Genomic DNA, 23,168 nt, shown 5'->3' with positions numbered 1-23,168 from the left:
CCGGCGTAGCTGTCCCAAGGACGTGAAGATAAATGCTGTCAGTGGAGCATTCGCGTGAACTGTTGTGGGCTATAATTCAGTGAATCGGTATTGAAAAATGCAGCAGGCCGCGCATATACGCAAATCTACGATCGGACCCGTTCCAAATCCACACAGCCACGATAGGTATATGCGCGCTCTTCTCCTGCTGGCTCATTGGATGCCGCCAATCTTTGCCTTCTGGGGATCCCATTCGTTGCCGCCAAAGACGGCTCTGCTTCCTTTTGCGTTTTTCTTCTAAACTCTAGCATTGTGTGAAGGAATTTAGTTTGAAATATACGGATTGAAACACGGACTTTCATTTGAGAGCAAGTTATTTTTGCATTTGAGTGCCCCTTTAACATAGACTCCGACCAACTTGCGAGACTTTCCACACTTGCCAAATGTATAGTAGACACTCAATGTTATGAATTAGCAAAAAAATAAAAATAAAAGATTCACGGCAATTTATGGAAATTAAATATGAAACAGCTCGGCCTCATAAGGAGATAAAAACTACAAATTGGTCACTTTTTCGAGGCTTTGATAAAAAAAAAATAAGTCGACGTTCTCTCCCCGCAAGCTCTGGGGCTACCATTCATTAATGAGGCCTAATCACGAGTTCGTTAGATAATCGCTTTACGACTAATGAGCCATGCGAGCAGACACGCGCCACTTCGGAAATCAAGTAGAAAACACCCACGACGTTTGCATAAACGTTGGCACCATTTATGTTCAATACACGCAAATGTACTGCTCTTTCGAACGTATAAGAGCATTTCCATGCATCAAGCCGTGCTCTCTCCAAATGGATGGCCTCCAAAGCGGCGACAAATCGTCCTGTCGCGCTGACGCGGGGACGACGGCAAGACGCCGCTTTTCCAACGTCTTCTCATTTACGGCGGATGGCCATTACGTAGGCTGATCGTAAACTAGGCTCCTAAATTACGCAGGATATAACGTTCAGCGAAGCGAACAGAACAACCATGCGCGTATAGTCGCTCTTTCCTGATGTCGTCAACAGCTACATGGTGGAAGCCGGAAAGACTCGCACTTGCTGGGAACTAGTATAACCATGCTCCTGTAGAGAGCATACATATGTAAATGCACATCATGCATAAGTGATACTTGTGACAATGTAGAAGGGGTGTTCAAGAAGAGACCGAACTTTTCAGAAAGCGCGATATTCGGATCAGAGAAGTCAGCATGTCTATGTCTCGACAATACATGTTGGGGGGACGGGCACAACAAAGACAAAAACGAGCGAGAGGCTGTATACTGAACTGTACTCTTGTACTGGATAAACTTGCAGCTGCTAGTGGCGCTCTGTCTCGTCCACATCTCTCGCTTGTTTTTCTCTTTGTTCCTGTTTCAATGTTTCGACAATAAACTGCCTTTCGGTTTTCTAACGGTCAACAGTTGTGAAATTACTGACGGTGAACTCAACGCGCGTGCAAGCTGTTATTAGTGAGAAAATGGCAAAGTAATTCGAAGAACAAGGGGCGTATAAGAAGGGCAATAGATTCGGCGCGTGGACGGATGCACTCATGACCTTGGGTATACTATATCCTAGTTGCTTGTAATTAAACTATGCTGGTGGAAGTGAAAGCTGTTCGTATCGTTCTTCCTGAGTGGCTTAAGCCTTTCGAGGACTGTGGTCGGTGAAGATCCGAGGCCTGGACGACTCTCCACATCAACAGACGATGATCATGTGGAAAGAATGAGTGCAGTGATTCGCGGAAATCCCACGGATGAAGTGGCAATCAGCATGGAATCCTGCCATCAAGTTTCGTCCGAGAAAATTCGTCGCAAATGGCTGTTGCATCGCCCCGGCTCACGCGTCGATATACTCATCACACATCCTCTGTGCCCCCCCCCCCGACACACACACAGAGTCTATTATCCGATGTTAACCCCTGCAGACTCGTTCCTGTTCCCAAACTGAAGACCACGTTTAAAGGACGTCGTTTCCTGACCATAGACCATAGAGGTGAGTCCTGACCGTAGAGGCAAATGAGACAGGTGAACTGCGCGCTGCGGCAAAGAGTACATTGTAAGGAGCATTTCAGCAATGGAAGAAATGCTGGGAACGACATATTGCCGGTGGGGGGGGGGGGGGGGATCTTTAAGGCAACTTAAGCTGATGCAAAACCAGCCATAAGGCTTCGTGGCAAAAGTTCGGTCTTTTTTCTTTCACACGCCCGTGAACGTGTGAAGAAAACTCGGGTTAAAGGGACACTAAAGTATCTCTTCGCGGGATGAGAGGCGCCGTTACCTCGACATTCATATAAAAGGAACGGGATTTATCCGTGGCGTCGCTCGCGAAGGAACCTCTTTCCTTCTCTCCCTTTCAAGAGGTGCTGATAGGGTACCCAATCATGGCGGGAAATAGTTTGCGGAGACCAATGGGATGCCGCTCCGCATTGTCTCGAAAAAGAGAGAGAGAAGGAAAACGTAAAATGCTGCTTCCTTCAGCGCTGAAATCAAGAACGGCGAAACGGATTAATCCCGTCCCTTTCGTGTTGCTATCGAGGTAATGGCGTGTTTCATTGTGCGAGGAGAAAGTTCTGCACTTTAGTGCCCCTTTAAGCACGTTACGCAAGATTCTCGCCGGATAACATTTTTCCTCTACGACACGCGTGACCTTAGACTTCTCTTTGAGTCGCTACAGAGTAATCCATCCTCACAAATTCGCGTACAATGAGATCCAGAAAACAAATCCGCGTTCCAGCACAACTTGGAAGCGCGTAAGTGACGATGGCCAAACAGAAAGCTTTTAGCGTCGTGTATTTGTTGGCGGTTTGTGTTCCTTCCCCCAATACTCCTCCTCTCCCCCCGCACTCCACACAGACACACCCAGAAGCGGAAGATTAGAGGCCAGTATCAAAAACCACCATCAACATTTTATTCTTTCTCTGCTTCTTTTCGCACCAGTTATTCCCCTACAGCGGAAGGAAGATGATGCACAAATCAAGAAAGCTTGCAGCGTGGCTTTTCAATGGCTGCAAGCGGAAGGAGAACCGAACGATTAGGAATGAAAGAGCAAAGTTTCTTTCGCAGAAAGCGGGCACACGTCCAACGTATCGTGGATCGCGTTTTAGAGTGGGTCAGCTCTTTTGTAGCAAAAATTACATCAAGTTCGAAATAGGGCACGCTCCTGTAGGAGAGGAACAAAATGGTGAAACATGCTCTTCTTTCGTCCTTGTATGGTACCTAAAAGCAAACGAAGGAGCTCCATTATATTTGGAGTCAGTGGCGGATCCAGGGAGGAGGGGGGGGGGTACAAATCATCAGGTTGAACAGCTCCCACCTCCCTTCCCCGCTTTGACAACGAAACCGCCCCCTCCCCCCAAAGTGAGGGTCTGGAACCGCCCCTGTATCTTTACCACGAGACGTACAGATTATTTGCCATAATTCCGTCATCCCCGGCGTCAGTAATGAGAAATCGAGGGCCGATTAGAATCGCCCGAGCAATATTCTTGAGAGAGCGTTATCGAAGGATTCGACCGTAGAAAACCCTACCACCACCCACAGGACCGTGAACGAAATGTAACCTATTGCAGTTTTTTTGTTCTCTCTCTCTCTCTCCTCTTCGACATAGGCTTTTCTCATATCGTAACAGTCGAGGGGTTTTCCTTCTTCACTTTTCTGGCGGCTTCTCTGTGCAATATTAAAGGCAGGATTTCGTGCCAGAGTGGCACAATTCAATAGCAGGGGTGGGCAGTAATACTCATATTTTGTATTATAATACAAATACATAATACTTCCTAGGAATCGGTATTATAATACTAATACGTAATACTTTGATTCTGAGGTATTATAATACATAATACTAATACTACTGTGTATTACACGAGTAATACTAGTAATACATCGCTACGTAACTTGGGGCGAAAGAAAGGAAAATAAAATCAGAAATCGATATAATTTGCGCACTACTTATCAAGACAGTCATTCTCCAATGACGTTTTGTCTCAGATGCTTACATGTTTAGCATATACGCAAAGCGGTAGTCCTCTATGGGCGTGGCTTTTCCGAATATGATAAGATAGCGCTGATCAATTCGATCACAGTGAACAGCTTGCTCTCAGTGTGGCAGAGTCTTGATTTCGTCCAGTCTGGATGATAAAATGTGGGCCGTTGAAACGTGTGTAACTGTGCAACCCGTACAGGGGTGCCTGGACTGGACGCACTCTTTCCTTTACGGAATCTGAAATGGAAGGAATGCGAGGAAGCCTCCACTAACCACTGGCCCCGAGGTCACTCCTTTGGGATAATTTGGGGCACAGGAATAATAGGGGCCGTGTTGGTGTCCAAATATTTGTGGGACACGAAAAATTACTGATAAAGTGCACCAGTGACACCTAGGAGGTCGTACCTACGACCTCTGGGAAGGTATTACACCCTCAAAAGTATTATAATACATCTAATACTTCGATTTTGTGTATTATAATAGATACAAATACATTTCAAAAATGAGTATTGTAATACATAATACAAATACTCAAAAGTATTACAGTAATAGTATTATAATACAAAGTATTACTATTACTGCCCACCCCTGTTCAATAGCCACCCCAAGCTTGATCCACAAGTACTCTCTCCTTCGAGACAGACGCCGATATGTTGGCGGTAAAACCAGGGGAACTACCTGGGGCATACGATCTCCCTGTATAAGGACCTCACCCTAATACCCATGTCACACGATCAGCGCTAACCACGATTAAGACAACCGCGGTTACACGTAATCGCGGTTTGCCTCAGTAACACGGCCGACCAAACGGAAGTTACGCCACTAACCGCGGTTATGGGAAACCGAGCGTGGCTACCTCGGTTTCGCGAGGCAACCGAGAATATATGGACGGTTGCCTTAACCGCGCTTAGCGCAGCCGTGCGACATTTCCCGCAAATAATCATGTGCGTACCGTATATTTAATGATCGTTAAGCTTTTTAAGTACCATTATGCCCTTTTCTTTTCATGACATACAGCGTAATCAGAATATACCTGGCGCTTGTGTCGCTATCACGTGGTCACTGCTAGCATGTCGCAAAGTGCCGTGTGATAGCAACAAACCGTGGTTCACTATAATATACCGTGGTTCCAGTCATGGAAACTTGAACGGATAGTTGGCAGACTCCGAAACGACTACATCGTGCAGGAATCAGAATCGCCCTTGATCTACTCGAAAACACAAGGCACCCTCTGCACGAAAGAAGTATAGCCGAAAGCCTAACACCAGTCATCGACTCAAACACCCGTCGAACAAAATGCAAGTGAGCTGAGTGTAAGGAAGTTGACGGTAGCAGTTCCTTGATCTGGGGACCACTGTCCTGTCAACTTTTCCGCGCACCGCTGTACTCCCGTCATCCTCAAGTTCTAGGAAATTGTACCATCAACTAAAAAAAAACACGATTTAATATAAGGCAGCCCTCCACTTCAATCTAGAAGTTACTCCAAGACTACAGTCACACTGCATGCTCCACAACATACGAACGAACTCGGCACGCACAACCCGCATAGTCCACCATCAGGCGACGCAAGACCCATTCTCCCCCGAATGTCCCTATAATATTACTACAAGGTGTATCCTGTTGAACTGTTCCTTCATTCACCATCGCAAATACCCGCTCCTCCGCTGCTTCCTAGTCACGCACCTCTTCCCCTCTGCTTTATTTCTCCACGCTCTACCTCCTTCCACCTCTCTCACTTTCTGGACCTCCATCACTCGTAGCGTTGCACGCCCACCTAGGCTCTACCAACAACCATCTGAGCACCAAAGACAATTTACGAACCATAATGCCACCGTCCGGCTCAACGTGGCTCGTGCATGTAACGTGTTGCCCCAATGATTTCGCATATACAACGCGAATGTCACTCCATCCGCTTCGATGCTTCGCAAATCGCACTATCCACTAACGTTCTTCCTCCGGCCACATTACAGTAGGCCGGTTAATTCCCTAGGAAATTTTCCCCTATCTGACAGCTAAATAAGTACAAAGAGGCATTATTACAGCTATCAGTGTCGCGCAGCAGAATCAGAGAATGAATCGTAGGGCTCCATAGCGCCACTGCCAATTTCACTCTCCTGACAAGATTCATCTGAAAGACACCCACGGCCAAGCAAAGCACCGATAATGAAAAGAAGCGACACTGATGAAACAAAAAGACAATCAAAATTTCGTTCCATCTTCCGTGTTGTCGTCATTATGCGCTTCGAAGGGCTGGCAAATTACATCTCCTTTTTTTCTCTCTCTCTCTCTCTCTCTCCCTCGTTCTTTCTATACCGCCGTGCCTATACAGCAGCCACCACGTATTGTGAAAGATCAGCCGGTCAATGCAGCGATTCGCTTACTGTATCAACGCCTACACAGACCAAACGCGCACCTTTGGCAAGCATGAACCACTACTTGTGTGGACATGTTCCATTAAGCTACAATTGCATTTGCATTGTCGAGCAAACAATTATCCTTCCATATTACGCTTGCTCGGGCCTCGGGCCGCGTATGCATTTGCAGTCCACGCGTACTGAAAAAATTCGATAACCTAATTGAATACTTGATAATTATTTCTATTTCGCTACGCGTGGAATACTACAGAAAGGTACCATGTGAAAGCAAACAAGAACTAAAATATTGGTTTATTAGTAACGATGAAAGTACAGGAAAACCACGCCTGCGCAAGATTTTTGCGTATGCACAGACGGCGGAAGGGCCAGCCTCACCAGTTTCCCATGTGTGTGTGTGTGTGACCTAAATAATAATCAGCTTATATACGGGCATATACCCTATCCAGCAGTTTAAGACCCGCTTCGGCCCTGTGGACAGAGTCAGTTTGTACAGGGTGTCTACTAAGCTGCCCTGACTTTTCCAGTCACGTCAAAATTCCCTGATAATTCCCTGTTTTCCTGGTTTTCCAGGTTGGCAGACACCCTGGTTTATACCAGAGGGCATTCGGTTACGGAGCGGTCACGCTCATGTGAGTCCCCGTCAAGTAGCATCGAAGTTTCGCAATAGACGCGACCTTTGCGTTCACTTTTCTAGCGTGGTGTTTGTCGTGTGATGCCGTCACGACAGCAGCAACTTTCCAGGTAACACAATGATACTCGGTAGTTCGGTGCTTACTATGCCTTGCGACTAGATGTAGGCCAATAAAGTTCATGTTGTGGATCTACACCCTTTTCTGCAACATGGGCGTTGACTTTGTTTTCGCATGCCTTTTAGCTGGCTGTGTGTCTTTCATTTATTTTTATTAGTTTTTTTTTATTCGTGATGGGGAGATTCACCGACTCTCCTTGTAACCACAGCCTTGCAGCTCGTAGCCCGGATCTCCACATTGGCTGCACTGCAGCATGCTGTGCCTACTTTTTTGCCTGCTTTGCAGTCACCTTCTTTCGCATAGAATTGACTTCGATATTTGATGTGGAGCCTGCACTGCATGGACCATGCTTTCGGCTTGGTTAACGGTATAGAGCGCTACACGCAGTGTAGTAAACGGCAGCCATGGCTTGCCGAATTCGCGCTTATAGGCCAGAGTGGAAAGAGAGTGCAGGTAGTAGCTCCTTCGTCAGCTATACCATCCAAATCTACCAGCACATCATCCGCACTCCTCGAAATAAATAACTATGTCATACGGCTATGAAGCAACTGTGACCATAGCCATCGTTGGAAGTCTTAGCATATTACCTAGTGCGAAAGTAGGAGGACCGATTATGCATCAAGAGCATCAGAACGCATCACAAGAGCATCAGAAGACATCGAAAAGTCACATGGCCCCAACCCCCCAAAAAGGAAGTTCTTAACGCTAGAATAAACCCTCGTCGGTGCCCCGTGTGAGAGAGCGCCACCGCCACACTGGACCCGCAGGCACACGACTGCTCGAGGTACAGACAAAAAGAGAGAAATTTAACGGTACAGACGAACCCACTTCAATAGTGAGTTTTAGTGCATCGTACGCTATCACCTTTGCGTACGTAACGGATACCGTTGGTGGTTCTGCGCACGCGCAAAAAATAAAGAGCTTCGCACAGTGCGCAGAACCATCTACGCTATCCGTTAAGTTCACAAAGGCGATAGCGTACGATGCGCTAAAACTCACTAGTGTCTCTTCCTTCCTTTCCAGAAAACCACAACGTGATCCAACGTCCTATCGTGTATCATCGTCGTAGAAAGAAAACCAGAGCACCACAAGCCATGCATACCATATATTAGGCTTCCGACTTTTCGGATTTATCCGATAGACTCCGATAAACTTCCTCCGATGTTTTTTTTTTTTTTTTTTTTTTGCAAAACATCTGAATTATCCGATAAACCCAGGTTTTTTTTTCAACGCCCACGGGGCGGCCTTAAGGTTTTTCCCGTTTCCCTCTTCCTTTGTCTTCTTCCACACCTAGTTTTCGACTTCAAACTGATTCACAACTTCAGGACTGGTAGCCTCCTTTAGGGTCGCTGGACGCATGAATGGCCCAAAAGGAGGATACTACACACACTTGTCCCATCTGTTCTATGTATCCTCGACCCTAGTGACTTTACTTGACCACGGGTACTGGGCTAGTTTGGCACAGATCACTTACGTGTTCGTTACAGCTGCTACTCATTTTGAGTCTGGGCACCATTCACAATTTGTGCAAATACGCTTGTTTGTACTTCAATAGTTCTGGGTATTAAAACATTCGTGCGTTACATCGTGTGGTCCCAGTCACTTTTGCACATCTTTCCTTGCATTGTCTCTGCGATGACTGATCCGCAACACTCCGAAATCGGCGCCGTTCATTTTTCAGACTTTTTAATCCACCGAGAAACTCCGAATTTCCGAAAAGTTGAAAACTCCGATAAACACCCTCCGAATTTTCGAAAATGAAAAACTCCGAAAACTCGGAACCCTATATATAGTGCATGCATTACAGCAACGGCCATTTTCCAGTGTCGTTTACCTTCAGCCAGCCACCCATATCCAATGCACATTAAATCCCTCCTCGAGCTCTTTTATTTATTTATTTTTTTTTCTACCCCCATATTCCTCCGCAACGGATTTTCCTCCGCCGCAGAGCACCGATCGCTACGGCCAAAGCCTCATCAAACGCGATACCTCCATTTTGATCGAAACGGCTCGGAGTCAGCCAAACATCAAACCCTCTCGCAAACAGCCCGGCAAACTAAAAAATTGACGATCCAGCCGCCTTGTCTTTCCTTCCTTCACTTTATTTTTCTCGCGCGCCGAGGCAACAAAAGCTCGGCGCGGACGTGATCCGCTTAGAACTTCTTCCCATTTGCAATCCGACGTGGGCTGTGCAGAAAGAAGCGGGAGGCCAACGGGACCAGTCAACGTCCAATCAACTGGGCTCCTTGCTTTATTCCGCTAACAAGTGGCTCGCCCTTCTTTTCCCAGTGTTTCGTTTTCTCCACATCCTGGCGTCATTTCGACACAACACACGGACACGCGTCACGACAGCTAGGCGGGGGAAAATAATTAAAACAGTGCAGCTAGGAGGTAATCGCAAACACGGTCTCCCCCCCCTCAAGACTGAGGTTGCTGGACGACGGATCCTTAGTTTGACCCCACATCACCCTTTTCAGTAAGAGACATCCTACAAATGGTGGAGGCAAGATGAGAATTTCTAGATGGTTCGATTCGGAAGGAAGGTTTCTCTTTTCTTTTTTTTTTCACGCCTTCGCTATAGTGTGGACATGAATTGGAAGAAAGAATGGAGGAATGCTACTTAACTAAATGAGCTGGCACTGCGGGAACAGGTGGGGGAGAAAAAGAGAGGAATGTTGGGAACGAGACTGGTCGATGGCTGAAGAATGTATTGTGGCACAAAGTGGTTCCTGTCACGAAAGGATTCTTTTAAGGTCCGCCCTCTGATTAGGAGTGCGTCCAAAAGGGGAGAAAATTAGCAATATTTTACCTATCGTCCTTGTTTTTCTCTTCTTCTATTCGTTCTGCATACAAATGTTTGTATGCAATCTTGTATGTAGAATGTTCGGGGCACTGACTAGGCATTGTCAATATTTCGGCTAGAGTGTAAGCTTATGATACCGTTACCGTCATGTACAGGTACATGTACCAGGTACAGCTTTCGTTCATGCGTATACCGTTCTAGGCTTCATAACACTTATGGGCAAGTTGCTGAAAGAGGTAATCAAGTTTACAGATAGAGTTAATCAGCAAAAATGGTCACTGAGGTACAGTTACTCTTTTCAAAATGTAGTAGTTACAGCTACAATTACCACGTTAAGGTAAATTAGTTACTTTTCAGGTACCTTTTAAGAAAAAAAAAGTCGAATAAAGGTAACTTTGTTTTAGGTCTTGCACTGTCCAAGCATAGCTATACCGTGCTATAAACAGGATTTCCCATGTGCCCTGGCACCACGGCGGGAGTTGGTTTAAGGCCGTCCTGTCTATGTGTATGAGATGGCAAATGTCGTGGAACGTCATGGTTGGGAAAAACGACAGGGTATTTGAAGACAGAGCGACGCTAAGTAATTGAGGTGCAGAAAATATTGCAATACGTGAGTAACTTTTGTTACACTAACATTTTCAGTTACTTTAACCAAAAGCGGTGACTAGTTACAGTTAGTTAATGTTGTAGAAAAGTAACTACAGGTTTTCCCGTCCATTTTAGTTCATGTGCCATACAAATTAATTATCCTACCATCTAACTTAATCCAGGCACCATCTGAAATAATCCAAGTGCCATTCGATTTAATCAGGACGCCATCCGAATTAATCCATAGTGTTCCAAGTACTTCCCAAGTTCCTCGTACTCAAAGAATATGTGTCCGTTATACTTACGTTATGTTTCCACCCAATAATTCACACTGCGGACATTCGCAAGGCCTATCAAATCTCCATTCGTCCTGAAGACCGCGACGCGCTCCCCTTTCTGTGGATTTCCGACCTACCGTCTGCGGAAAACCCGTACCCACAACTAAAGGAATGGCGCATGACCCGTGTTCCGTTTGAGTCATCCTCTTGCCCGTTCCTCCTTGCAGCAACCTTGCTGCACCACTTCAACGCTATAAGCCACACCTACGCGTCCTCCGCAGCACGGCTGCGCTCAAGCTTTTACGTGGACGACCTGGTAATAGGGTGTAAAGACACCACAGGAGCAAAAACCGACGACGACACCAAAGACATACTTCAAGAGGCGGGAACGGAAATCCGAAAATGGGCCTCAAAATTACCGGTCCTTCAAGACCATGTATCCCACGACAAAACTGCATACACACGGGACAAAACGGGGCAAAAAGCGGGAAGTGTATTGCGGATTCTAAACGTGCCATGGAACAGACAGTTGGACGACATATCGATACCCGCCGAGTCGATCCATTCCAAGGTCTCTCCACACGCCAGACGTGTAATGCTACAAGCCTTTGCGCAGCTCTATGACCCGTTTGACATCATTCTTCCCGTCACAGTGACTGCTGTTCCAGACACTGTAGAGGCAGAACCAATCTTGGAACGCTCCTATGGAGCCACACATGCAAGATTCTTAGAACAAATGGGTAAATGGCTTACCCATTCTCTCACAGATACATCTACCAAGGTTGGCAATCGGACCACGAGACAAATTCCTAGACCTTCCCTTCTTTGCGGATGACAGCCCACATGCATATGGCGTCGCTGTGTACGCACGCGGACCAGCAATCATCGCAAGAGGTCATGCCTGCTAATCGCCAAGGGTCGCATTGTTCCGCTGAAACCAGTCACCCTTCCGCGTCTTGAGCTTTTGGGATGCCTACTGGCCGCCACGCATTTCTCATCGCATCCGCAAATCCCTACGCGTTACAGCCGAACCCCGCTGGTCGCTTTAGTGCAGAAAAAATTGCACTGATGCGAGCGTGCAATGTTTCACTGGTCGTCCAAGTGCAATGTGCGCCGTGTTTCGTTGGTCGTCCCAGTGTGACCCACACTGACGATTGTAACAGCAGTGCAGCTTTCGCCACACCGTGGATATCGGCAGTGTGGACTGGAACACGGCGCTCACTTCCGCCTCCCTCCTCCTCCTCCTCCGCCACCGGCCAACGCCACCTAGATACAGAAGGTCTGCTTACTGCCTCCTCTCCTTCCTTGGCTACGTGGACACATATAGTCAGTACTCGTCTGCTACTGCGTGTCGCCGTTCTGTGAATTAAATAACTCGCAAATGATTGCAGCTAACTTGGAATCTGTAGACAAAAAGTGTGACACGCTTTCCCGAAAATCAGTCTTGAGAAAGATATGGGACCGTTTGCACTTCATTTTAAACTTTTCCCATTTAGTATGGACGTTCAATCACAGCTCGCAGACGACAGTGGTTAGTCTCCATGGCCACGACCGCTGAAAGCTCGTTCATGATTGGCTACTGCCGTTGAAAACACGATTCCGGTTGGCTGACTCTTAGTTGTTACGTCACCTCGACGAGTAAGCAGGTTTTGTTCTAGGTGGTGTTGCACCGGCCACCATCCTTTCACTGACATTCCGAGCGGTCGACAAAGATGGCTACTGCGGAATCGTTCGAGTCTCTGCAGGTGTTCGACGATAAACTGTCGACACTCACACCTTCTATCATATTCAGCTGGACGAACCTGTGTAAGCTGCACAGACAAGATTTTGTTACACTGAGCCGACACCAGCACGCTACATCATGCTACACTAAAACGACCAGCGGAATTCGCCATAAGATCGTCCTACACTGGGGGCAGAGCGAGTCCCGCAAATGGCCAGTTAATCGCGGAGCACGAGAAATTAGATCCTTTACAAGCCCACAGCAATGGAACCACTGCAATGACAAGGTCAACTCCGCGGATCTGCTCACGCGAGGAGTGTCCGCAGAGGGCCTCATCGACAACGATCTGTGGTGGAGAGGTCCACCACGGCTGAACATGGCAGAACAGAGCACATCAACTGCTCAGACTGCCGACAACGCGATACTCGACGTAGAGAAGGCTTGCTGTGTAGTCAATACAGACTGCTACTACCCACTACTTCAGCTGGGAGACTACAGCTTGCTTAAGCCATAACCTGCTCCACCAGCAAGCGAAATACACACGGCCGCTCATCGTGGAAGAGCTCACGTCAACGGAACGTTTATGCGTGCGTCACACGCAAAGCGGAGCGTTCCATAAGGAAGTGACAGAAGTCAAGACCTCGGTTCCCGTGTCTCGTACATCGTCGATACTGGCATTCCGGCCATTCTTGGACCACAACTTCCTTCTGCGAGTGGGAGGACAACTACAGCAAATGGATGACTGCGATGATATTAAACATCCCGTCCTTTTACCATCTAAGCATCGCTTCACAGATCTGCTCAGCTTGCACCAACGTTTGCACCACGCGGGAATCTCAGACTCCCTCAGCAAGCTACGGCAAAGATACTGGGTGCCCACAGGTCGCCAATGTGTTTGTCGCGTGTTGCATACATGCCTGCAATGCCGACGTACTCAGCTTTCGCCAGAAACAGCGCCTGTTGCCCCCCCCCCCCCCCCCAAGAGAAAGGATCACGCGAACACCCCCCTTTGATGTGGTCGGAGTCGATTTCGAAGGACCTCTATACGTATCAAGTGCTGGACCCACTATGTAGAGGGCATAAATCGTTCTCTCTTTTTCTTTTTTAGGAAGCTTTGAGAAGATACCACGGAAGATTGTGTTTGAACTTCGATGATTTTACAGCCGCACACTCTGTCAGGTCGAATCCATCATCAATTGTCGGCCATTAACGTACCTCTCTCCAGAAGTGTGCAATCTCGACCCTCTGACACCCTCGCATCGGGAGAAGATCAATTCTTCCGAACCAGTCGAAGGTCACTGCACCACACAACGCGCTGGAACTTTAGCTGTACTTCAGAGGGCTGGAGCAGATGCGCGTACGGTTCTGGTCAAGATGGTGCAAAGGATTCGGCAGCTTCGAAACGCTCATCTTGCCCAGAACAAAATACCTTAGACACAGCTGAAGCTGGATGACGTTATCGTGTTCAACGAGAGGCGGGTACCCCGGATGCTCTGACCCTAGGAGGCGACAGCGTAACACGTGCCTGCGAGCTAGGGATAGCCAGTACAACCTGTGCACAGCCTAGAAGCAGACATCGTGTGATTGGCGGCCTGGGGGGGATGTTGAGAAAGACGAGGGGTAAAGTAGGGCACTGCCACCGGCACGAGGGGAGGTACGAGCTACACGATGGATTAATTCGGATGGCACCCAAATTCAATTGAATTGTACTTCGATTATTTCAGATGGCACCTGGATTAAATTTGATGGCACTCGATTAAAATGGGCTGGAAAAACTGTAGCTGCTTGAACTACTATAAAAAGTAACTGAGTTAATAAAGACTGGTTACTAGACACAAGTACACAGCGGTTTCTATATATTGTGAGGACAAAAAAGGCTTGTGTGGTTGACTGTCGGGCTTGGGGAATCTCGAAGGAAGTCCCAGTGATCGACAAGCACGCATATGTTTTCAGATCGGTACGTGCATGTGCCTTACCTCAGGAAATGGTCTGCATCTCTGGAGCAGTCTTTCGGAACCACGAGATATCCGGCAATAGGATCGTAATGACAGCAGCGGATAATGTCAAAAGGGAGGAGATGAAGGAACAACGAAAAGTCATCCGTTCCCTTTAAAGCAATAGTTCTTCCGACAGAAAGTGTCATTCCGCACGGTTTGCGAAGGACGCGTGTCGCTGATGAAATTCCAAAACGCGGAGCAGAGGCGCATGATTACAACTTCGTCCAACGACAACCTCGACGAGGGGCATGAGAGTAAAGGGACATGCCTGTAGCTTCGCTGGAACAGATAGCGTATATAGACTGTCGGAATTGTGGAACAATACGTACTAAAGGGTCACCGATACCACTTCGTTCGGCATTGGCCGACAATCTACTCGGCAATTTTTTTCTGTCCAAAAAGTGCTTAGGTATTAAATAAACGAATTTTGAAGATCAGCACTGCTTCTGCAGAACGACTGGCGGCACACGTCACTCCCTAAACGGAGGAGTGGAGCGCAGCGCTCAGAGGAGGAAAGGCACCGTCCAGACGCCTCGTAACTCTGCGAGACAGCCGCAGCATTCCTTTTCTCAAGGTCGCGCCCTCATTGGTTCTCAGGGAGTGGCGTTTTCTCGTTTTTCCAGAGAGGGAATTCCGAAATACTCTCACCATTCAGCGTCTGCTCTTGCCATGCATTCCGTCGGTCTAATAACAGTCAAACTACGCCACTATTTCGCGTGGGATTTTTGATACCCACTTGGGAGGACTGGAATGGATGTGACCAGGGTCACCAGACCCAGACTGAGCAAAGATCATGGATGTACATTCTTTTTCAAAGAATATATGCGCTTTTATATTTCGCCCGGCGGTGCAGGACTTCACCCTTAGTAGCGTGTTGCTACACGTTCGCTTTGCATAAAAGCCGCCAAAAAACAGAGGGACAAAGAGAAAAATGATACAGAAACTACGCACAACTGAAATGTACAAAAAAGGGCTCTAAGTACCAGGACCTCTACACAAGCTTGACCGAAGCCACCTGTGGTTAGACAAGCCGCCGTCAGCTGCATTAGCAGCCATTCGCTGTCACAGGACTTCCATGTTTCAAATTGTTTGAGCCAATTGGCTGAAGCAGACGCCGTGGCAAACAAGGGAGAGGTGCATCAAACAGGCGCTTTTTAAATGTTTGAATGTTTGTGAAATATTTGCTCCGAGGTAAAGAACTACTTCAGTCATTCTACACAAGCGTCACTGAACCGGTAACCAAAATCAGAGTGTCGAACAGGAATATTAGCAGCTGAAGATGTTGTGTGCAGTGGAGAATGCATAAACTAGCAACAGGAAGCTTTAACAAGGCCTGACAATCGTTAATGCAGAGAAATGAAATAAGAGAGAATGAAAATAAGATAACTTTTCAGCGTCGATCAGACGAAGGCAACGGGATCCTATAAATCCACTAATCTCCTTTTTAATGTCCCTGAGCCGAAAGAGCGACCGGAATGAAAACGAGGATGGCTCGAAAGGGTTTGCTTTCGTTGCAGGTGCATTTTGCATTAGTATTTGATTCGGTACAGAGTACAGATATTCAACGGGGCCCTGGATGACATAATTCTAAAGAAATTAATTTTTCTTTTGCAGGTTTTCACTTGGGAAGGACCTGTAGCAGTGGTGTCAACAGCTCAAAGACAACAGCGGGAGCATCTGCCTAGTGTCTACATCTGTGAAGGTAACCGTTAATAAAGCACACGAGGCAACGATGTATCCCACGCAAGCAATGAAAGAACTCTGGGACTCCTCAATGTACACCGTAAGATCTCGAGCACAACGGTGACCACCAACAGCATCCAGCCTCTACTACTAGCGCCTTCTTGTGAAGGCACAAAACCCGCCATGTTGCACTTGACCCAAATATGTACTCCGCATCATCACTATACAGTAATGGTCTGCGCAAGACCAAGCCAGTGTTGCTGAAGAACAGACCTCTTCAGGATCAAACAAAATAACTGCGGATACGAGAACTGCCCCAACAAAACTTGAGGCATGACTTAGTGCGGACCCGGAACACTACCACGGTGCATGCGATGGCATACAACTCAAGCCGTTGTCGCGAAGGACTCGTCGCCACGCGGACCAGCTGGGTGATGTTCCTCCTGGCGTGCTGCAGTTCTTGGAACTCCTGGTGCAGTGCATCCGAGTGCCCGAGTGCCTGTTTTTGTGACACAGACAGCCAGTATGTTAGTTGTGTCGGAGACAGCACGTGGAAGGTTCCTCAGACATTGCCAGCTCCCAGCGAAAGACTGGAACTACGAAACTTTGCGGTGGATACACTCACGAAGGATATCTTCAATGGACTGGTGGCACTGCGCGAGCTCAAACTTCAACAGAGTCAAACCCGTAGTATCGACGACGGTGCTCTGATGGGCCTCGCTATGCTACAGAGATTAGACCTCAGTCAGAACCTACTGGAGAACTTGACATCTGGCACATTCAGGGGTCTGCAGCAGATGAAGTACCTCGATTTGTCATCCAACCAGCTCGTCCACATAGACGGAGCATTTTCGGTGAGTGAAGTACGAGACTACTCAATCAGTGTGAGCATGTGATTTGAAATGTGTTATCTTTATGCTTAATTTCGGGAAAAGAAGAAAAGGTCGTAGGGAGCAAAAGTCTGATGAATTAAGGGGAAAAGAGACGATGGTCATGTTGCGGGAGTTGTACGTAATGCGTTACTTGTAACTCGTTACTTGGTATAATGAGTTACTTTTTTTTAAACGAAGTAATGACTTGGTTACTTTCCAGAAAACTGTAACTAGTAACATATTTCGTTACAAAAATTGTTAACCCGTTACTTCAAGTTACGCGTTACTTTTTTCCCGCCGTCCCCCTTTCGCCTCAGTGTGGACGACATTCTGAAATGGGTCGCCCTCCCTCCACTTCACACATGGTGCTCTGGCCTGGTTGTTGAGTCAGCAGGTTCCTGGTATCTACTTCACTGACCGATATACAGCCTTCTGGAATAACCACCTCATGGTCTTCCTTCCTGACCCTCTGCTAACATAGAACAATGAGCTTATGGGGACATTCTATGCCTTTGTAAAACATGCGTCAGGTGACAGACCTGCTGAAAAAGGAGATCTCATATGTAACCAGTGGGACAGGCACAGAGCACAATTGGTGAACCCTACATGCACCAAAGATTTTTCGCCTTTGCGTGCAAGGGCTCCGTGAGTATACCGCTGTCTGCGATGACCAGGAGCAGACGGAATTTCTTCAAATTATGAAGGATTATGCCCTTTCTGCAATAAAGGCCCACTTCCCTCGTGTGCGTGAACATTTTGAGGGTGGACACGCCTGTTCCTTCGAGTGCTTCCATTGAGCGCCTGTTCAGTTTTGCCGCTGATGCATTCTAGGGAAAAATACAAAAATAACGGATGGGCATTTTGAGCAGCAACTGCTACTGAAAGCCAACTCAGTATGAATGAAAACAAAAGCATGTTGATTTGATAAGTTGGTGTTCTGCAACCTCATATGTAATGGAAAAGTAACTCGTTAGTAACGTGTAACGGTAACGCATTACTTTTTGTATTTCAGTAACGAGTAGCGTATTTCGTTCCATTTTTTCGATGTAATGAGTAACGGTATTTAGTTACTTTCTTTTGGTAACTTGTACAAATCTGCATGCTGCCGATACTGATCAGCAGCGCGTAAGCGGATACATTGTGGTGTTGTTGGAGTACACAGTTGGCCGATCGCCATTTTTCCCACAGCAGCTCGAGAAGAAGTGAATGTGGTACACGCAATCAGTGGTTTATCCAGAATATTTTGGGAGGGGTTTTATCAAACATTTGGGGGGTGTAGCGGAGGTCTGGATATATCACTGCACAGAATTCATGGCGCGATATGGTACAAGAACGACAAATACAACACAACCGTATGTGTCGCCTTTGCCCCCCATTGCGACATGAATTCAGTGGATCGTGCCGAACTAGCTCGCACCATCATGTGGTACACGGGCATGCTTCGCAGGTCACATTATTCGCAGTGGCGTCACTAGAGTATGCATCACCCATTTTGGGAGCTCTTTGCATCACCCCCCCCCCCCCCCCTCCAATAATGGGTCCCTTTCCGTATACCAGGCACAATAAATAACAAATCGTACCACATGCAGAAATAAAAAATTGCATGCTCGCTGAGGGCTCATGTTCTTGCATCAACGCGCAACAGAGGGAGGGAGGCAACGGCGACAGTGGTGTGAAACGTCAGCCTCCTTCCGTCACGTCACCTGGTGCGAACAGTACCCCTCACACCGTCCTAGTGACGCCACAGGTTATTTGTATGCATATCAATCAGTCACCATTAGACATCTATTCGCAATAACGTTGCTGTCTTATGTCCCTTATCTTGAACCATTTAGTACTAAGTTAGTTCCTAACAGATTTTGTTCTTCTTCCAGGACTTAGGAAACCTAGAACAGGTCAATCTTCGTGGGAACTGCCTCACTCAACTGTCCACCTACACCTTCACTGGTCTGCTTCGAGCACAGTACCTCAATCTCGACTCGAATCTGATATCGAGCATCGAAGTGGATGCCTTCCAGGACCTTACGAACCTCGCCCACCTGATACTCAGCAACAATCCGCTTACAACGCTTTCACGACTCGATTTCTTCGGTTCCCGCCTCCAGTACATAGACGCTTCCCATGTAGGGCTAACACGTGTACCTCAGAGCCTCACACGCTTTGTTCGTGACCTGCGACTAAGTCGTAATAACATCACGAAGATTACCCTCGGAGATTTGGACAGCTATCCACATCTTGGTCTCCTTGTGCTCGATGACAATGCAATAGAGGACGTTGAGGATGATGCATTGGGACGGCAGGAGTACTTGGCTCGCTTGTGGCTAAATGGAAATAAGCTACGGAAGATACCACTACACCTCCCATCAACACTAATAGCCTTGTATATCGAAGAGAATTCTATAAGTGCAATAGCGTCCTATAGCTTTCGAGGCCTCACTCACCTCGAACAACTGTTCTTACAAAGGAATCAGATCAAGACCTTGGGAAGTTGTGCCTTCTGTGACCTCATCAACTTACGAACTTTAGACCTCCAGGCAAACCTGATAGAGTCTATTGAGGATGAAACGTTTACAAACCTCACCAATCTTCAAGTGTTGGATATCTCTCAAAATCCTATCAAAGTTCTACAGCCCTACTGCTTCAGCCACCTTGAAAGGCTGCACACACTGCAGATGTCTAGGCTGTCCGAAACAATTCGGTTTGAAGACTTCGTTTTCGACTCCTTGAAGAATTTGACCATACTAGAAATGTATGACAGTAGTGTGATCGCTGAAAGAATTGTAAATTCGACCAGGGCACTGCATGGATTAAGGAACGTACAAGAGCTGAGTCTGGTGCATAACAAGCTGTCATATTTGAGGTCAGACTTCCCTTCCTTCCTTCCAAAGTTGAAGGTTCTTAAGATCAGTGGAAACAGTTTTCACTGCGACCGAAAGATTCGATGGCTCACTAGATGGATGCAAACATCAAGTGTACAGTTCTACAGCAGTTACAGCATTCGCTGTGCCACACCACCGGCATTGCAATACAAGCCAGTTATGCTATTAACAGAGAACGATTTTTCTGAAGCATCTACAGCTCAACACGCCGTTCCTACTGTGGTCTTTCATTTATCTACAGAAGTTGCACGTAATGTGAATGAGGCGACAGCAGCGGCAAATATTCCTACGGTTCCCATTCCGCAGCCACTCCGTGACAGCAAAGCAGAAACTGCTCCTATTCATCCACCCTCTGCTCAACCCAAAACAAGTACCAGGAGCCCAATTAATACAACAGAAGAAGCACAGCCATCATCTTTGGTGAAAACTACAGCACAACCAATTCAAGTCAGAGCAACAACAGCAAGAATAGCAGCAGCATCCACTGTCGATCGTGACACAACTGGTTCAGAAAACGCAGGTGTTGACCAACTGACTGGTCATGAAGAAACATCGACACATGGGGACATGACAACATTGACAGTCCAGTTGCCATCAACACAAAGACTTGAGAGTACCAAACCACAAGAGAGCTTTGCTTCCTCATCTACTGAAAATCCAGTACATTCATCATCTGTGCAGACAATATCTGTAAGCAAGATGAAACCAACAGAAGAACTACAGAACAGTGCGCCACTTATGGCTTCAACAACCTCACCATTGTCTACCACTGAACAAGCAACCACAGAAGAAACACAACGAACTTGGTCAGGACAGGGTGCAGCTCTTGTTCATCTATGGACCGAAAACCCAAAGGCATTCAACCACACAAACAACGGGGCTGTCCCTATGGTCAGTGGCTTCTTTGTCAGCAAAGCACATGCACACGTGTCTGATGTGAGCCCAATAGCACTGGCTTCAACCGCTACAGCAGTTTGCTGCTTCCTCCTTATTGGTGTACTGGCAGCAGCAACCATCACGGTTCAGATGCGACATCGCTGTTTCTGGTGCCGTAAACATTATTCGCGAATGCGCAGAAGCAGCAGCATTTCTTACAGACCTCAGAGGGACGAGGTGAATATCCTCACTGTATCTGAAGGAACAGTTGGTGTAAGGACTAGCACACATACAGAAATAGGCAACAAACTGTACTATGTTATGGAGAACAGGGATGGCGTGCTTGATGCAATGCTTGAACCACACCTTCAAGAACTTGTTCCACAACCCCTTACAGAAAACCAGTGGCGAAGTAATCATGTGGCAATATAAGGTGAATCTCGCATGTTACGCTCTAATATTAACAGTGCAAGAGGGAGTAAGATGCACCACATGACCATCGAATTGCTTCTATATCTGTGCATAGTGCTGAACTGAATACAGCTGAGCATGCACTGGAGCAATGTGAACGAACATGAAAATGTGTACAGCATTGTACAGTGTCTGCCCCAGGGCAATTATGGACAAGAAATGTGGACAATTCTGTAGCTGGATTTCTAAGGAATCTGGGTCAATGTATGCTTACATACGACTCCTTTAACATGCATGCTGCATATAATGTTTATGTCTGCTAGGCATCACTGACAAAAATGCTTCATGTACAAAAGGAAATACTTGTGGCATGTCATAAACAAATTGCGATTGGGAAAGGCCACATTCATCACGCTGAATAAGACTGGCTATATCATTAAGCTGTTGTAAAACAGAAACTGTGACGCTGCTCAGGTGAATGGTTACAGGCAAATCTTACGACTGATCAACAAAACAAGCCCTGATCACACAGAGGTTTGTCTTTGATCTTCCAAGTGAACAAAACTTACTACAGCCACAGAACAGTTTGTGCCAGAACAATTATTTTTATATGAGAAAAAAAATCCCAACCTTAAGAATTACAGACTCAGTTTATTGAGCTTCCATATATTCATGGGTTTATACAACGGAAATAAAGGCTACTCCATCACGTAACAGTATACGTGTCATTCCTGCTCCAAAGTACATGAATAGTGTCAAAGGCAAAGTTGTTCTACAAACACCAACCAGAAACGCAATTATACTATGCACCACTTTGACCAATAAAGTGCCATCCTGACGCACCCAAAAGGTATGCCCCAACTCCGTTTGAGCGAAGTACAGCTTGGGACAAAAGTTCACAGAACACGGCACTGGTGTATTACTTCATCGGAGCCCCCTGCTAGCTATCAGGAAGAGATCGAATAAGAAACAGGTGTCCGGCTATTCTATCCATCTCTCAGTATGTGTATCTGCTCCTGTTTGCTCATGGAATTTCACTCAAATGCAATACCCTGGTGTTCTGTAAACTTCTGTCCCAAGCTGGACTACAGGGACATGAACACTGCATCCTGCATTATAACCAAAAATTACTTAGCTCAGCTGTTCACCCGAACATCTCCAGAATTCCCACTTGAAAATGACTGCCAAAAACGTGCTGAAATCTTTAGAGTATTCATGTTTGTACTGTAATTTAAAAAACTACATCATTTTGTACGGGTATTATATGTTATAGTAAGTGTGGAGCACGTGTGTTCAATTTCATTCTCAAGTGCACAGAATGATTGCATGTGTGCCATTCCGGTACATTACTGTACCTATGATGCTAACTGAGCTTTCATAGATTGCAGCTGCGCAACTGCAATGTGCACAGCCAATGCACTCCAGCCATTGGAATATACCTCTATTTGTATATGTTGCCAGCAAGTGAACACAGTATCAAAGATGCAGCTTAGGAATATCCAGTTAAAGAGAGAAAAAAAATACAATATTTTTATCCTCAAAAATATCCACATTATTCCTGACACTTGCACTAACTAAATTATTGTTTTGCTGATAGTCAAAGTAATGGACAATACAAGTATTGAACGAACGAACAAACAAACAAGTTAGCCAGTATGCAGTCCAATACATGTGAGAACACGTGGGAGTACTACAATCCAGTGCTTTATGAAAGGGTGTTCAATAGACCTCCGCCCAAGAAATGTCACTGTGACGCAATCATGACGTTGGTAGACGTAGTGATAGCGAAACAACGCGCACGGAGAACATTGCCGTCTCACTAGCCGAATTCCTTCTCATAGATTATGGGTCACTTGTTTGTGTGGACGGTCCACACAAATCGGTTCATGTTTGTAGTCACTTTGGTGTCTTTGTGAGCATGCGCTTCACGTTTCTAGCCCACC

General features: G+C 46.6%; 2 protein-coding genes across 2 annotated transcripts in view; one reads left to right on the top strand and one right to left on the bottom strand.

Annotated features, from left to right (window-relative positions):
- Positions 1 to 2,901: 2,901 nt before the first annotated feature.
- The window catches only part of LOC135376841 (protein timeless homolog), a 44,594-nt gene continuing 24,327 nt past the window's right edge, over positions 2,902 to 23,168 (bottom strand). Inside the window, exon 12 of the mRNA XM_064609292.1 lies at positions 2,902 to 3,020. Coding sequence (XP_064465362.1) covers positions 2,989 to 3,020 — 32 coding nt within the window. The 3' untranslated portion in view covers positions 2,902 to 2,988. The remainder of the gene's footprint in view (positions 3,021 to 23,168) is intronic.
- LOC135376840 (insulin-like growth factor-binding protein complex acid labile subunit) lies at positions 16,127 to 21,939 on the top strand. The gene is made up of 2 exons (XM_064609291.1): positions 16,127 to 17,041; positions 18,934 to 21,939. The coding sequence occupies exons 1-2, from the start codon at positions 16,562 to 16,564 to the stop codon at positions 21,244 to 21,246; spliced, it is 2,793 nt and encodes a 930-aa protein (XP_064465361.1). The 5' UTR covers positions 16,127 to 16,561; the 3' UTR covers positions 21,247 to 21,939.

Source organism: Ornithodoros turicata, unplaced genomic scaffold, assembly GCF_037126465.1.
Source record: "Ornithodoros turicata isolate Travis unplaced genomic scaffold, ASM3712646v1 ctg00001341.1, whole genome shotgun sequence".
Lineage (NCBI taxonomy): Eukaryota > Metazoa > Arthropoda > Arachnida > Ixodida > Argasidae > Ornithodoros > Ornithodoros turicata.
Note: the sequence above shows the minus strand (reverse complement) of the source record. Positions and strands in the feature narration are given on the sequence as shown.

What these genes read in the sequence shown, in the direction of transcription:
- LOC135376840 (XM_064609291.1), top strand. Translation starts at nt 16,562, where the DNA reads ATGGCATACAACTCAAGCCGTTGTCGCGAAGGACTCGTCGCCACGCGG. An exon ending in ACATAGACGGAGCATTTTCG is followed by an intron (nt 17,042 to 18,933) that starts GTGAGTGAAGTA and finishes TTCTTCTTCCAG; the next exon opens with GACTTAGGAAACCTAGAACA.